Source organism: Morone saxatilis, unplaced genomic scaffold (assembly GCF_004916995.1).
Source record: "Morone saxatilis isolate NCDOM2014 unplaced genomic scaffold, NCSU_SB_2.0 Contig17, whole genome shotgun sequence".
Taxonomy (NCBI): domain Eukaryota; kingdom Metazoa; phylum Chordata; class Actinopteri; family Moronidae; genus Morone; species Morone saxatilis.
In genome coordinates this window covers 10714059-10728925 of record NW_023339729.1, presented here as the reverse complement: position 1 = coordinate 10728925, position 14867 = coordinate 10714059, and the positions used below count along the sequence as shown (strand labels likewise).

Here is a 14867-nt window from a genome sequence, read left to right as displayed (position 1 = left end):
CTTCAAACACAACCTCATTTGGCCATCCATGAAAAAGCTACTTAACCTCACACTTTTCTATAGCAATACATACTTCCTACGGGCACTGCACTAGTACTACAAACCTCATTTGTCATTTTATATCAATTTCCTTCAAACTTAGCCTAATGAAGGTGTTATTTTAACCAACCAGGGTCAGTCACCTTATCCTCCTATATGACAAAATAAACACTTAAATGCCAAGAAGCAGCCTCTCTTTTCTAGTATCTCTCTCACTCCCTTCTTTCTGACTTAAGATATACGTCTCTTTCGACCTGCTAAATTTCACTATGACACTGCGTCTTATGCCAACTGCCTCTTGTGTTGGCTTTAATTAGTGGGAAATTGTCTGTCAGGATGTGTTATGTGCGGTGATGCTACATTGTTATCTTTGGAGCTAACGTTAGGATGGTCCCTTTGATGTGTCTACCATTTTATAAAGTCAGCAGAGATGAAGCTGAATCTCAGGCCAGCAGACTGTCAGCGATTACAGTAGCGCTCATCTCTACTACTTTGCTGGAGTTGTCAAGGTGTCACTGAAATATGGTTTAAACTGTCCTGATAGTCCATGTTTTGTGTTTATTCAACACATTCTCACTCCTAACTTGTGAAATATGGCGGCTTGGTCAGTAGCATCGTTTGGCTTGTTGTTCATTCTGTGCCACTGTAGAAACATACATCCACTAAACATGACCCCTAACGTCTGTAGATAAAAACAGGTCATTCTAATTCTTATTTTCAGGTGATTATACACTAATGAAAACCTAGCTATGATTATTATTTTCCATTTGTGCCAATAGATCCTCCTAAACTGCACTTTTAAACACCAACAGTTTGGTGAGGTTAATGCACAGAAACTACAGAAAAATAGGTATGTTACTTAATATAAGTTATGGAATGTAACACAAACAGCGGTCTCCTGAGAAACAGATAGACAATTCCTATTTTCAGGTGATTATATACAAATGAAAACATACCTATGAATATTATACTCAATTTCTGCCACTAATTCCTCCTAAATGTTAAACGCTGGACCTTTAATAGAGCAATACTTTAAACTTTTGCTGTGTGTGTGTTAAACAAAGCCAGTCAGTCTCAACTATGTAATCCCCAGCATCAACTGATCATCAGGTCTGTGTGCAATAGGAAAATACCTTAAAAGATGATGTGATGTAAGGTTGTCAATCTGTTCATTTGTGTCCCTCTTATCTATGTGAGCATGACAACCAACCATTTAAGTCTATTAACAGTCTTCATATCAGTCTCATCACGGCGTAACATTAATTAACCAGCAAGCTAGGGACTTGATTTATTTAAAAATTACAAACACATTTTTAATTATTTATTTTACAAAAGTTGGTAACAATAATGCTTCAGACTGCATAAGTTTGACATTGTTGTTCCTACATTCCTATACATTAAAATATTGTTGTAGCTATACTAAGCTACTGTGTTTCTTGTCTTTATTTCTTAATTTTATTTTTACATTCTTCTTCTTTATTTCTTTTGTTTTCCTTATTAATTTCTGTACATAATAATCATACATTGTCACCAGTATGTTTAGGTGTACCTAGGAATGTTCATAAAAAAATAATAAATAGGGTGAAGATCCCAGACCAGCTCAGGCATTAATGAGTCTGATGGAGGTAGGCACAAAGCTCAACATGGCCCGCTTAGTCTTAAATAGAGGTGACCTGTATATGCGGCCTGAAGGTAAGTGGCTGTATTGGTTGTGTACTGTGTGTGTGGAGTCCGAGGCTATTTGCAGTCCTTTCATTTTAACCCGTCTGCTTTAGATGCCTGGTTCCAGGTCCAGAACAATCATTTTGCTGCTCATTCTGATGATCTTGTTTAGAGGGATGAGATAAATGTTACTCAGAGCACCAAACCAGGCTGTTATGTTGAAGGTGATGATGGATTTGATGAAGCACCTATACTGCTAATCATTTGTTTCTTTGTTTTTTTGTGTGCTTTTTGTATAAAACTATGAAAAGGAGAGAACACTTTCTCTGCTATGGTGAAGAAAAAGTGAAAATAAATGTTTAAATGCTTTTACTATACATAAAAAAAACAATAAACTCAAAGAAGAAACAACAAAACAGCAAAGAAAACGTTGACAACCATAGGTGCTACCTATGTTTCTACCACAACGCTTACTCTAGTTTTCTCATTAGCAGTTACTAAGCAACAATGATACAGAATCAATTTTGGCCCCACAGAAAGAAATGTACAGTATGTATCATTCCTGTAAAAGAGATGCCGATTTTCTTAGTTTCAACCAGCATAACACTTTATTTCTCTTATTGGTAAGGGGTTAAGCCTGAGCTGGGTCTAAATGGTTGTATCACTGTCAGTCACTTTAGCAGCCCTGAATCACTTGACACCATTTTTGATGATAGGCTTAAAAAATGAGGTAATATAGTATGAAGACAGTTATCTTTGAGTATACATAATTTTGTCTCTTTTCTAGTGTGGAAGCAATACTTAGTTAAAAGCCCAGTTGGAATTACTATGGAACAGGGACAAAGAGTGATGTGGGAGTGAGGACCCCAGTGATTAGCCATCTTTTTCACTGCCTGATAGTCCTTTTAACGCAGACATTCAGGTCACAATCCAACATCCATCTCTTACTCTAACTCACCCTCTCGCTCTCTTTTTCTAATGATGTGATACTATCGCTAATGTTAATAAAAGAATGCTTGTGGAGATAGAAAGAGAGACAGACAGAGTGAGAGAGAGATAGAGAGACGGAAAAACAAAAAGAAAAGACGAAGCAGACAAACAAACAAAGGCGTGTGAAGGGTGAATGAGGGTGGGTTGCCATTAATGAATGCGTCTGGCAAGCAAATGTGTGTGAGTAACCTGCTTTGGCAGTTGTGTATGTAATTATGGTCATCAACATGAATCAACATTTGGGTTTGAATTTGAGTTATAGCAATGGAAGGTAAATAAAAAGAGATGTCTGTTGTAGACATACAGAGACACAGAGAGAGGATGCCGAGGGGTGCTGAGATCAGTGATACATGTGTTATCTAATCAACTGACTGATGAAGTAAGGAGAGTGGCTGATTAGAGTAACAGGGTCAGGACAGAGAAGGTAATTGTTGATTTCATCAGTTAGCTGGACTTCCGCTGAGACACCAGAACCTGGGTTAACTACCTGGTTTGCTGCACAGACAAAAAGGTGCAGATTTACACGACAACCTCAAGCAGTCATGAATTCCTCAAGAAGGCCAAACTGCAGAACATATGTCATGCATTCCAATGTGATGAATGTCAATAAGCATGACGTGATTTCCCACACCTAAACAATGAGTCACACACTTGGTCACTACATTAGTCACATTTTTGACACAGGATTGGGGACGCACAATATTGTTTAATGCAATTATTTTGACAGATCTTATGACTAATATGCACTAAAAATGATTCATTCTTTTTCAATTTTTTTTTCACTGAAAAAACTATTAAAATCATGATGTGATATTTGTTGGGGTCAGTACCAAAACTTACTCGTGGAGAACAAGATTTGTAGGCCAGAGCCTGTCTGACGTTCTTCATTATAATGCTGTTTTGTCACACTTTTTAACTTTATCAAAAAATTGCAGCTTCTGCAATTTGGGTATTGCACTTGGCCATATTGCTGGGTTTACCAAATAATAATACTTTGGAATGTGAGAAATCACTAATTCCTGAACAACAGATTAGCTACTGCCCTAAAGTGCAACACAGGCCATTCACAGTTACAAAGCACTTTAACAAATGTGTGAGTATGAACGAAAACAATCAAAGAAAGCAAGACAAATAAAAACAGAAATAATATCACTGACTGCAATTCACACAAAGCATTACAAAACTGATAAAGTTGGTGCTCTAAGTGAATTAGTATTAGTAAGACATGTAGTTTTCATATTATCAACACATACAATATCTACAATAAATACATGGGTACATCTGCATGATAACCATTTTTGTATTTATTCCTATGTTTACTTCTATTCATCATACTGACGTAGTCTTTTTAGTAGTCTGACTTGTTTCCAGTTGGTTTCACAGTGGTTTCATTTAGACCAGAGAGAAGACGTGAAGTAAATGTACTAATACAGAATTTGCATTTACATGATCGTTTAAAAAAATCTGTATAACCAATACTGGTTCTCATGACTTCACTGACTAATCCATAGTAGCTTTCAGGGCCATGGACAGCGCCAAGAGTCATCTCTCTTTTGAAAACCAGTATTGTGTGCAGAGCTGTCCATGGTGCTGAAATAATGGGGCTGTCAGGTTGTTAAAATGATTGCACTCCGATGGACATTCATTTAAATTGTGATCCCTTTGATCCAAATGTCAATGTAACCCAAAGGTTCTTATTATATAATGCTGTTTTCTGTGTTTCCCAAGGTGGGTTAGTCTATATATATGTGTGTGTGTGTGTGTGTGTGTGTGTGTGTGTGGAAGGAGGGTACCTGAAATATGAGATGAGTTCTAGGATATTTGTGATTATGTGCTCCTGTTGTGTGTGTGAGAGTGTGACTCCAATATAGGTGAACTTCAGTACACCAAGTAAAGTTGCAGGAGGACATGAGAATGTCAGGCAATAGGAGGAAAGGGCAAATTAGTGGCTATTATTGTAGGTGCTGTGCCAGACCGTAAGTGCGCTGGTCTTGAGTGTGTCCGTGTGTGTACATACCTGCAGACAGAACACTGCCTTTGAGGCTGCAGGGCAGTGAACATGACGATGACAGAGTAGTTCCTGGGTGGGGCCTTGACGAAGCGACGGAACTTGTCCCCGTTCATCCGGACGACCGAACGCCGAGAGGACCACTCCATCATCTGGTCAACCTTCTCTGACAGCAGATTCTGAACACACAGACAAGGAAAAGGGCAGAGAGGACAATGCATCCCATTACGATTTTCAGATTCAAACAGAAAGATCATTCCAACAAGGCTACGGACAAAGCAGTTTATAAATAAAGGCTTTTCAAGTCTTTGTGTTCAAATGTACTCAAGCAGTGTACTTGAGTAATTCCATTTTATGCTATTTTATACTTATTATACTATATTTCACAATGTACTTTTTACAGATGTAATTACTACTTACTTTTCAGATTGAGATTTTACATAATCATTTTATAAAATGATGAAATGAAAACTATTTAACAGTACATAAAATTATTTTGCAGCATGACAATAATAAAAAATACCACTCGATGTTTTAATACATCAATAATAAAAAATAACGGTAAGGATAATAGAAATGATAACACGATTAATGGTGCCATTTTGTCTAATGAGTACTTTTGAATACATGATGATCAGTGTTGGGAAGCTGTTGGGCAATTTAATTACTGCATATAAAAGTAATGTGTTACTAAGGAAAGTAACTTTTGTGTTACTTTAAAATGTCTGCTTTAATTCTCTTATAAATGCACACAGCTGTTGAGAGTTGCTGTGGAACAAGACTAACTTATCTATTTATTAATCCTCTTAATCATAACTAAGCTTTGCTACAGTAGTTAGTTAATAAATAATTGTATTTGATGAACGGACAGGACTGTCTTTGGCCACCGTAAGGTCCTGTGACACTAGATCATAAACCGGAAAATCATCGGGATATGCTTGGATGTGTCAACTGTTTTCAAGTAGGACAAAAGTAATGAGTAACAAGCCTGACAAAAATGTCAGTTATTGTAATTGCATCATTTCATTTAAAAGCGTTACTAGTTACTGACGAAAGTAGTGGAATTACAGTAACATGTTACTGAATAGTTTAACCTTAGTAACGTTACTATACACTGCTTGTAATGGAGTATTTTCATAATACCACTTCCACATCACTGCTTCCGTCATAGGGGGGGAAAACATTTATATTCAAGTGACAGTAAAAAAGTTATTTTTTGGCCTTTTATTGCCTTTATTGTATAGTGAAAGCCGAAGATAGACAAGGAAAGGGGGGCAGAGAGAGAAGGGGATGACCACACAGCAAAGGGCCGCAGGTCGGACTCGAACTCGGGCCGCTGCAGCAACTCCGTACATGGGTCACCAGCTCTCTAGCTGAGCTAAACCGGGGCCCCGGAGTGACAGTAAACTTTGCAAAGACATCCTGGTTACCCCCGAAAAAAAAAAAAAAAAAAACAAAAAAAAAAAAAAAATAAAAAAAAAAAAAAAAAAAAAAAAAAAACAAAAAAAAAAAAAACAAAAAAAAAGAAAAAGAGGAAAACACAAAAAAACAACAAAAAAAAAACGAAGAAAGCAAAAAAAAACAAAAAAAAAAAAAAAAAAAAAACAAAAAAAAAAAAAAAAAAAAAAAAAAAAAAAAAAAAAAAAAAAAAAAAAATATAAAATGACCATTTGTACAATCCCTGATATCAGCAGCATTCCCACAGAATATATTAAAATCCTTGACTCTTCCTGTCTGAAAAACAGTCTCTTTCTATGACATTCCAACTATTCAATGACCAACAAAGAGCCTTACAGCATACCGGCTTTCTAAATGTAATGCTGATACACAACAAGGTGTTGGTGGATGCCAGTTCCTAAATCTAAATTTTAATAGGTTTGACTCCTGGCCTGTTTTGACTAATGGGATGCAAACAAAGAATCTGGAATACAGCAAACCTAACCATTATTTACAGAAAAGGAGCCCTGACTTGGCAGTCTCGGTGTGTGTGTGCGTGCACAGAAAAGCCAGAGTTGTTGGTTGTGTTTGTGTGTGAATTGTAGGAGTCTACTGTTGATTAAATCCGGGCCGGCTTAGCTAAAAGGTCACAACAGAGTCAGCGTCAGAACACATCGCTAAAGGTAAACAACACACAGCATAAATGTGTACGCAAACACACCAACTAGTGCCTCTGCAAGGTTCCTAAAGCTGAGGTGCTTATAATAGAAAACTCATATGGTGAGGTACGGTAATGATACAGTCGGGCTGGGTGTGTGTGTGTGTGTGTTTGGCTGTATATCTACTGTTAGACTGTGTCAGTTCTCAGCAGGACACTGCTTAGTTCCTACCAAACTTGAGTTCGGAACTGATGAGTGATGAAATACTGAGACTGCTGATGAAAGACTTGTTTTCCAACCTCTGCTGATCAAACTCTACAGCGAAAAAATCTGTACAAGAAGCACATTTCAATTTACAACATAAAACTGTTTTTTTTTTTTTGTGAAGTACACTGCACCAAATCTCTACTGAGGGTTTGTCATGCATTTTTCATTCAAATACTTTGTCCTCTCTGCATCTTTAACACATACAGAAACACTGATAAATGTTTGTTTTTCACTTTTCTCAAGCGACAACAACCTGACTGTCAATGTGATAACACAAAAAGGATCATCACCCTGGTTGACAGAGACTGAATGAAGCAGGCATTCCTCTGGTGTTCAGTACACACATATGACAAGGTATTAGATTAGAAGCATTCATAGTGATGATGTTAACTAATAGTAAATGAATGAGTTTGTCGAGGTTTTGAAATGTGCTTCTTCAGGATTTCTGCTATTGAATTACAAAATGCTACATTTAACACTTTAAAAAAGGCTTGATGCAGAGCTTGCTCTATTATACTGGACAAGGGACAAACATAGTGGTGCCCATTTTATTCTTTACTTCTACATGTATTAATAAAATGTATAGCCAGCTGAGTCAGCGCAGTAGGCTGGTTTTCTCAACCAGCTGCTTTATACTTCTCGCTCTCCATTGCCAGCCAACATAAGCATGCATGTCTTGTTTGGGCAGAGGGGCTTTTGATGCTAAGGTGTTGGAGAATTTTTGTAGTTGCACTCTGCAGTAGATTTACACCAGTTATATGAGAGTGGGAGCACTATAGGCCACTCCACGTACAGTAAAGTCTCTCCCCCCTCAGTTCACTACTGGATGAAGTAGACAGTGGCTAAATAATTAAGCACTGCGCCTTACTCCTACCGCTAATCAGACACAAAATCTCTCTCCCCCTCTCGCTCCCTCTTTCACACACACACACACACACGCACGTACAGTATATATACATATTAGGTCATCGGCTTAGCTGCAGACACAGAGAAGAGCCGTAAACTAGGGTTAGGGTTAATCTCTCAAGTAAACTGCCTGGAGACAAGATCTACAAAGGCAAACAAAAAGGAAAAGTGGAGGATAAAGAAAAGAGTGAGAGAGAGAGAGAGAAAGTCAGACAGTAGCATGGCATGTGCTTCAGCTGTAACACACACTCCCTGCACTAATGGGCCACATATAATGAGGGAGGAGTACAACACACAAACACATACACATGGGCGTGCAAGTCCAGAAGAGGTACAAGGTGCTATTTGTACACCTTTGCTTTCGTTCTCTTTAATTTATCTACCGACTTTTTACCCGTGTGCATTCGGCCCCAAAAGGAGAGCTGTCAGTCCTGGATGCCAATCATGCTGGCAGTAATGATGCACTGCCTTACTCGTGTTCTGCGCGCAAACACACACGCACACACACACACACACACAAACAACAGTGCTGAAAACAGACAGAAGTACTGCTTTTGAGGAACCTGTAAGAGATGATAAAGGTGCTGAAAAACAGGAGAGCAGGGCAGCTGGAAAGAGAGAATACTTGCCATTAGATAGTGTTGTTTTGAAGTATAAGCTGTTGTTTGTGGAGTCTTAAAATGGAGAGTCCTACCAAGAGACAGAACTAGTCACTAGACACACAATCAGCCATTTAAGTTTGGGATTTAAAGCTTGCATTATATTATTTATATATTTTGTTCGAAAACTGCATGAGGGTATGTATTTATGACCATATTCTGTAAGTGTAATAATGGTTCTACTCTAGAGTATGATTAGTGTCATTTTAACATTATTCAACAAAAGCTGTAATACCAATAACTGGGACTTGATAGTGAGCGCGAGTAGTATTTTTATTCAAAACAAAAGCCATGAGATTCAGAGTAGTGAATATGGCACGGGTAGGTTGTTGCAATGGTGCCGTGGATGCTGCGTAAATGTGTACAATATGCAGAATCAACCATTACAACAGGTAAACATGAAGACTGCGCTGCGTTTACCAGCAAGCGGCAAATTACCGCAGCAAAGAGAAGAAGAGAAGAAGAATTATTACTCAAATCTGACCTCATAAAACACAGTGAATTAGAGATAAAAGACCTGCCATTAATAATAATAGACTACCTCTAATAAAAGGCCTGGTTCACTCTTAAAGTTGTGGTAAATACAGCCACTATTTGAGAGTTCACAGTAATCATATTGTCTGTATTGATGCCTGTGAACTACAAAGTAGTTAAAAACTCTTCTAAGGAGCAATTCATGCACAGAGCTATTTAAATACCTTATGTTAGACCTTCAAGTGACTCCCACACATCAGTGTTATGGCTCCCTACTTTACCTAAACCCACACACACACACAAACATACAATACACAATAAGCACTCCAAACAGCCTAGGACCATTAAAAACATTTATTTTCTACCTCACTGAGCACAGAGGGCACTAAAATGAATCACATCTAGGGCGTGTATATTTGAATGTGTGTGTGCTTGTGTGTGTGACTAAGATGCAGAATGGTTTGCAGATATCTTGCCTTATCCATCGGCCTTTCTGTTACTCACTCTATGAATGTCATAACCTCTCTCTCTCTCGCTCACATTACAGGTCATAGGGTAGGCAGCAGACTGTATCAGTAGCACTGTGGTCTAAATCTCTCTAGTTCCCCCACTGCTCTCATTCTCATTGTCCATGTTTCTACTTAATCTTCAAGTGTCTTTTTTTTCTTTTCTCTATTTAGTCCTTCATTTTCTCTATTATCTTCCTTTTAGCAACGTCTTCACATTTCGTGCAATGCCAAGACACTAAGGTGTGTTGAGAAGCGGAATTCGTGGCTATATATAAAGAATAAAAGGCTAAATAAATAAAATGACTTTCAAAGAAAAACATTCTTGCTAGCAGAGCATCCGCAAAACCGACAGGAGATATGAAGCTGATCTAACAACTGGAAGAGAAAAAGCACTCGGGAGAAGAATAAATAAAAATAAAAATAGAAAACCAATAGGGAGAAGGGATACGTGCCGTTTAAGGAAAGGAAATAATGAAGGGAGAGAACATAATAGATCGAAAGAGGATGACACATGGAGTGTGAGGCATAACTCACTAATGCACTGATGACCACACAGTTAGAGGTTATGGAGGGCATGATAGAGGACGGTTAAACAGTCACTCTAGCCAGTCAGTCAGCCCAAAAACAGTCAGACAAATGATCCATCCCTCAGTCAGTTGGGTAACCAGTCAGTCAGTTGATTATTTATTTAGCTAGAAAAATCAGCTAAATAGTAAATTAGTAAATTGATGTCAGTCACTTCCTCAAACAATCAGTTTGGCAGTCATGTGGTTAATTCGTTTGTCTTTCAATTTCAATCAAATAGTCAAGGAAGTATTTTCAAACCAATCCTCTCCTTTCCTTCAGCCTTTTCACTTTCTATTATGAAAATCAAAATTGACTTAGCAGTATATGAAACACCTCTGCACATACAAAACCAACTCTTATTTGCAGAGCAAAAGCACGCGCACCTTACACACACTTACACTGAAGGTTAGAGATGAATTCTAGTACCTGCATCTGAACACATTTGAACAATATCCAACTATGGTGCATAAAATGTAGATACCTTAGCCTAAGGTTGGCCTCATATCACTTCTACATCAACGCACTATTTTAAAACATAATAAATGAACCACATAAAATCTCATAAGTCATAACAGCAAGCAAGGCAGCAACAATCTGACGCTTAAAACTGGGAAAGTGCTGCAAATTTATGCTGTAAGGAAGGAGAGGAAGACCAGTTAGAAGTAAGGAATTTCTTGTACACAGATGATGTGATCTAGTCCATGGCAGCCAGGCATTATGACTGAGCTGGTCCAAACATAAAATTCAAGTTGCTTCGAATAGAAGCGCTTGGCATCTCAGTTCAAACACCACAGCGTTCACTTTAGAGAAACCAGGAGAACATCTCTATTGTGTCGTTTAATTCCTTACATTGATTTTCACTGACCGTATGAAAGAAATATTGCAAATTTAGAATGAGAAAGGGAGTGCTGAGGATATTGTTTCATGAACAGGGGGTGATCATCACCCAAGAGGGTGTTTGTAAAAAAATGACCTGCGTCTGTGACATAACATGTTTTTTGTATGCTAAAGAGACGTATACACTCATGGTTACCCCCACTGGGTACCTTTAAGTGCCTTGTAGTTACAGGATAGGGACAGCCCAGATTTCCCCAGCCACCCAGGGGTTTGATCGGCAAACCCTCCTCATGAAAAGCCAACCGTGTTTGTGTTCAATCCACAATCCCTTGCTCTGAGCGGTCTATACAGAGGTCTATTGTAAGTGAATGGGTCTCGGCTTTGGCCATCAAGCTCCTATACAGTTTCCTCCAATTCTCCCATTGAAAGGAGGATTACTGGAAATTGGCTTCGTATAACAAGGAACAAAGACTCATCTCTCACCCACTTTCTCTCTCCCTCTCTCTCTCTCTCCTCAACACACACACACAAACACACACAAAGACGTACACTGCCCTTTGTAAGAACTAACAAAAAATTGCAAGTCAGTTTCTGGTAATCATAGTGTACTTATAATGACTTGGGGACTTTCTGTGTCGAGTTAAATTGAAAATACTTAAAACACGTGTGCACACACACACACAAGCGCACACACACACACACACAAAGGGGAAGAACAAACGAGATGGGAAGGAAAAGCAACATTACTCAGATGTTGGATTTTTTTTTCTTTGATTCCTTATTATTATTTTTATCAAGGGAGTATGGAGTACAAATACATACAGTGGTGGGAGAAAAACAGTTTTACACACAGCGATAAAAAGGATGAGAAAGAGCTGAGGAATCTATGAAGTGGAAAACAAATGAAGCAGAAGAAGAGAGGAGATGTATGCAAAATGAAGGGGTTCAAGAACAGTTAATATGGTGTGATGTAAACACACATACCATCCTGCATTGTGAGAGTGTGTCCGTTGGAGTGAGTTTGCCTGTCAGTGCTATTGTTTCCATCTCGCACCTCCATTGATTCAAACCAACATGCTTTCATATTGCCTGCTCCATATTTGTCAGCCCATAATCTGCGATTCCCAGAAATACCATGACTTGTCAATGGAGGGGTTGGGGGAGGGGATTTGTCAGCTTATCTGCCTAATAACAATTATTTGAAATAAATGCATTTTTCTCCTGCCTTTGTCCACGCGTCTTCGCGTCCATCACCCTCTAGTGATTTTATTTTAGTTTATATCTTTCCCCCATTAGTGCCAGCGGTTGTGTCTGTCTCTCTGTGATGCTTATAGAATATCTACGTGTCTGCCTTTTTATTTTTTGCTGAAAGATTACAGTTTCTCTCTAAACCTCACAGGCACATAGTGTGACATTTTAAATCTTCTGTCATTTCCTTTCCCTGGGGCGCCTGTCTAAGTCTTTTGTGTTTGTTGGTTCAGGGCGTCTGCAAGTTTCATCAAGTTAACTTTTCAGATGCTTTAAATGCCAGTTAGGAAGAGATATAAGGCTAATTTTCAAGCTGAAAGAATGTGAAAAGAATATGAAAATGATAAAACACAATGTGCATTGGGTGTGGGTGTCTAGGTTGAATTCTCACGACAATAACATCACAGTAATCTGTAAGACGACTCAATTAAGACCTCTAACTAAATTAAGACTTGAAAATTGTCTGCACTAAAGACCATTTTGAGCTCTAAGTTAAGATATCATGTAAAATTATTTATTTTTTTATAGTTTTAGGATTACTCTCTAATGGAATTTGGAATTCCTAATTAAGCTTGTATTGGTTATTTCTATTTGTACAGCTGGAGCAACATAGTTGTTGTAGAGAAAGTGAAGAGCATTGCTCATTCACTTTCCCCAGTCAAACATATTGATATATTTTAACAATGCATTTTAACACCAGTTAGCGAACCTATTTGAACTATCAAACAACTAGTGAGTGTAATTTATTCTAGTTACGTTTTATCAGTCACAGAATCTGGGAAAAATGCAAAGGCTAACTGTTTAGTCACTGTGCTTGACCTCTACTCACCCTTTATTTTTATTTTTCCTGTCTTTGCAGATATCATTTCTCTGGGGAAGTGGCAAGCTCCAATTGGGTTTATGGGGCATATGTGCAGTTTGATTTTGTTATAAAGGCATCCCAATAAAAACTGGGGGTGGACACACAGGGCAAGGGGCCAGTCTTACTGTAAAAACAATAGGGAGTCAACGAAAGCACTCAGAGAGCATATGGTCACTATACTGCTCCCCACAATAAAGGCGAGAGATGGAGAGAGGAGAGGAAAGAAATGAAAATGAATGAAAAAAATGGGGAGGAAAACATGGGGTGAGGAAGGATGAAGAAAGGAGGAAAATCACGTAGGCAAGTAAAACGATAGAGAGAGAGAAAGTAGAAAGAAACAAAGAGACAACAAAGAGAGAAAATGGGGAAAAACACTGTTAATATAATAAGGACACAGTAGTAGAGACAAATTAAAAGAATATGGTGACATAACACTGACAGGCAGCTAATGTTATTGTTTCATGTTGTAGATTGTAAGTACACCTAACCATATTTTATGCTGGTAATACCATACAGGAATAAACATGATTATGGTTGTAAATTGGTTTAATAAACCATATCAACATTGGGTTGATTCTAGTTTTTGCCAGTGGCTACTGGGCAAAGGTGATATTGGTGTGTGAGTTTATGAGTTTAATTTCTTTAATTAGCTTCAAGCTCCAGATCAGGACTCTCAGACGCTGCAGTGTAGACTGATCAACAAAATACACTGTGTGCAGTGTATCTAAAGCCTCATCGCTGTCACGTACCCAGTGTTTGCCTTGGCACCAACAACTGGACAAGCATCACCATTACGTTTCTGTAATAATCCCAAAACAAACAAACAAACAAAAATGATTCCCTTACTTTATAGTAGCCAAAAGCCATGTTATAAAGGGAGCGCATGATTATCTGGCAAATTTCAGGGCAAAACAAATCTGTGTAAATTAGTTTCCTCGAGGATTTACATTCATTTGGGGGGGGTTATGTAAGCTTACAGCAGTCAACATCAGGTGATTCAATAAAAAAAAAGTGCATCACAAGATTTGAAAAAAGTAATTCAAATTCCTTGAGGGGCTGGGCAGGAAGACAAGGAAGTTTTTCTGTCCTGTGGTATCTGTGGTACCAGGCACTTAAGCCAGGCGCCAGTGAAGTAAAGGTAAGAAACTAAGCAATGCATGTAACTACTCCACATGGCTGGTTCAATACAGATTTATGAGATTAATTGACTTTGACCTCATGGAGTTAGTAGTTAGTTGAATATTAAAAGTATTAACTTTTCTAATCACACTTTAGAAAGCACCCACAGTTTTGCCAATGTTGTACTTCTGTGTCCTTGGTTAAAGAAAAGAACGAAACAATCAAACTTTAGAAATAAAGACAAATGTATTTGAAACCAGTTTGAAAACAAGTGGGAATCTTTAAAAAGAAAGTAAAAAAAAGATGAAATAAATGGAGTCCGAGAGATGTGTGTGCAGCAAAGAGCCATTCTCTTGAATTTGAAAGGAACAAAAAGCGAATATGTGGTCTCCTTCATCTCCCTGACACGTTGCTAATTCATCACGATGTAGAGGACATGTTACCGTCAAGTCGTTCTGTGCCTTATTATCTTCACTTCAGCTCACTCTCCCTGTTACTCTGAAGTGTGCTTAAGAAAAAAAAACAACTTTTAGCAACTTGCCGCTCCATGCAGAATTATCCATGAGTGTTTGAGTAATCACACAAATTCAAGACTGCATGTTTGGGGTCACACTCTTACTATGG

General features: G+C 38.1%; 1 protein-coding gene across 1 annotated transcript in view; it reads right to left on the bottom strand.

Annotated features, from left to right (window-relative positions):
• tusc3 (tumor suppressor candidate 3) overlaps positions 1-14867 on the bottom strand; it is a gene marked incomplete in the record, with an annotated part of 92565 nt that overhangs the window by 58904 nt on the left and 18794 nt on the right. Inside the window, 1 exon segment of the mRNA XM_035659341.1 lies at positions 4709-4878. Coding sequence (XP_035515234.1) covers positions 4709-4878 — 170 coding nt within the window.